Source organism: Dipodomys ordii, unplaced genomic scaffold (genome assembly GCF_000151885.1).
Source record: "Dipodomys ordii isolate 6190 unplaced genomic scaffold, Dord_2.0 Scaffold14, whole genome shotgun sequence".
Taxonomy (NCBI): Eukaryota; Metazoa; Chordata; class Mammalia; order Rodentia; family Heteromyidae; genus Dipodomys; species Dipodomys ordii.
In genome coordinates, this window is record NW_012267230.1 from 15379787 (window position 1) to 15382217 (window position 2431).

Here is a 2431-nt window from a genome sequence, read left to right on the forward strand (position 1 = left end):
TGGGGCCTGAACTGTGGGCCTGGGCACTGTCCCTTAGCTCTTCAGTTCAAGGCTAGTGCTCTACCACTTGAACCACAGTGCCACTTCCGGCTTTTTTCTTTTTGCTTATTTGGCGCTGAGGAATTGAACTGAGGGCCTCAGGCATGCAAGGCAAGCACTCTACCACTGAGCCACCTTCCCAGCCCTCTTTCTTACCTTTTAATGGTGTCTTTTTTTTTTCTTTTTTTGGTGGGTCCTGGGCTTGAACTCTGGGCCTGGGCGTTGTCCCTCAGCTCTTCAGCTTAAGGTGAGCACTCTACCACTTAAGCCACAATGCCACTTGTGGTTTTCTGGTGGTTAATTAAAGATAAGAGTCTCATGGACTTTCCTGCCTGGGTTGGCTTTGAACTGCAATGTTCAGATCTCAGCCTCCTGAGTAGCTGGGATTACAGCTGTGAGCCACCAGTGCCTGGCTAATGGAGTTTTTTGATACACAGAAATTCCTCCTTTAATGAAGAGTAATTTCTTATATTTCCCCCTTTTTAAAAGCTTATTTTGTGGCTTTTATATCTATCTATCTATATTTATTTATTTAGTCGGTCATGGGGCTTGAACTCTGGGCCTGGTGTTGTCCCTGCGCTCTTCAGCTCAAGGCGAGTGCTCTACCACTTGAGCCACAGCGGCACTTCTGGTTTTCTGGTGGTTTATTGAAGATACAAGTCTCAAGGACTTTCCTGCCTAGACTGGTTTTGCACTGAGATCCTCAGATCTCAGCCTCCTGAATAGCTAGGATTACAAGGGTGAACCACTGGCGCCTGGTTGTATAATGTTTTAATGCAGCATTCTTTTTCTGTTACTTAAGATACTACGTGTTCTTTTTTTGAACTTTATACCTTTTCTATTTGGATATAATCCTCTGTAGGTCTTAGAATATATATGCAACTGTAATGTTTCTTTTTACATTTAGTGAATTCAATAGTGGATGTCTATACGGTAAAACAACTAAAGGAAAAAGCTTCAAAGAATGAAGAGAAAGCAGACCCTTCCTATGGCATCCTTTATGCTTTCATTTCTACCCTCAGCATTGATGATGGAACTACAAGAGTAGTTCGAAATAGATGGTAATTAATTTTATAAAAAATAGTCATGAATAAATTTTAAGCTTTATGTAAGTTACAGCTATTATTTGACATATGGTGATATATATGTATAAGTAATGTATAAGTAAATAAAGCATAAAAGTTTTCATAGGGGCTGGGAAGGTGGCTCAGTGGTAGAGGGCTTGCCTTGCATGCATGAGGCCCTGGGTTCGATTCCTCAGCACCACATAAGCAGAAAAAAAAAGCCAGAAGTGGCGCTGTGGCTCAAGTGGTAGAGCGCTAGCCTTGAGCTGAAGAGCTGAGGGACAGCGCCCAGGCCCAGAGTTAAAAAAAAGGAATTGACTTTTGAATCTGGAAGCAGTTTTTTATTAAACATCATTTGATATTAACTTTTTAAATGTGTTTTTGGAATTTAGCAACTATAAACTATTACTCAGTGAGAATCACTCCGTGGTGAGAGTTTGTTCCAGTTATGAAGTGGACACCAAGTTACTTTCTTTGATACACTTACCTGTTAAAGAGTCTCGTGATTATTATTCATTGGGTGATGTCATTGCAAACGGACACAGCCTTGATGGGAGGATTATTAATGTGCTTGCAGCTGTGCGATGGGTAAGTCAAATCCTAGCAAATCCAAATGCAATGTGACAGACTACTCTGTTGCCTAACTTAATTTTGGAATCAATGGTCAGGACCTGTAGGAGCAATTTTTCCTATCACAGTAGTAAGTCATATTATGAAAATAGTAACTTTTCTCATTAAAGGGAAGATAGTATTTTTCCTGTTGAATAGCCAGCAAAATAAAAATCATATTGCTAAATGCAGCATTTTACCATTTATAAATAAATAATGCAGTATTTGACAGCATTCATACTTGGGTTAAAGAAACATATAAATAGAAAGGATAAGCTTATTGACTTGAAAAGCCAGGCCACTCCTTGGAAGGATGTGGTTGAATGAGTCAAGCAATCATTTGGTACCTGTGTTCTCAGAGCTGTGCAGAGAGGGAGGAGGAAGGAAGAATACTCATTGTACTGGGTAGGGCTGCTGAGAAGGGCCCTGAGCAGCAGGTAAGGACAGCTCTGCAGGGGCCCCAAGAACATCAGAACCCATCTCAGTGACCCCTGAGGAAGGTTCTGAGCCGAGTAAGGACTGTCTGCCTAACAGACAAAGGCACTGCACAAAGATTTAGAGGTGGACCTCAAAAGGAAATCTTCACAGGTCCTGCAGCTCAGTGCTACAGCTCTTGCCGACTATGTGCAAGACCCTGAGTTGAATCCCTACCACCCCCCAAGTAAGACTAAAGCCTCACAAAATAAAGTGTATGCAGACATTTTTTTTTTTTTTTTTTT

The 2431-nt window shown here is 41.3% G+C and overlaps 1 protein-coding gene across 1 annotated transcript in view; it reads left to right on the forward strand.

The window, feature by feature from the left end:
* Positions 1-2431, forward strand: part of Meiob (meiosis specific with OB domains) — a 32432-nt gene that overhangs the window by 16132 nt on the left and 13869 nt on the right. Inside the window, exon 5 of the mRNA XM_013011258.1 lies at positions 1496-1691. Within this exon, the coding sequence (XP_012866712.1) occupies positions 1496-1691 (196 nt within the window). The remainder of the gene's footprint in view (positions 1-1495; positions 1692-2431) is intronic.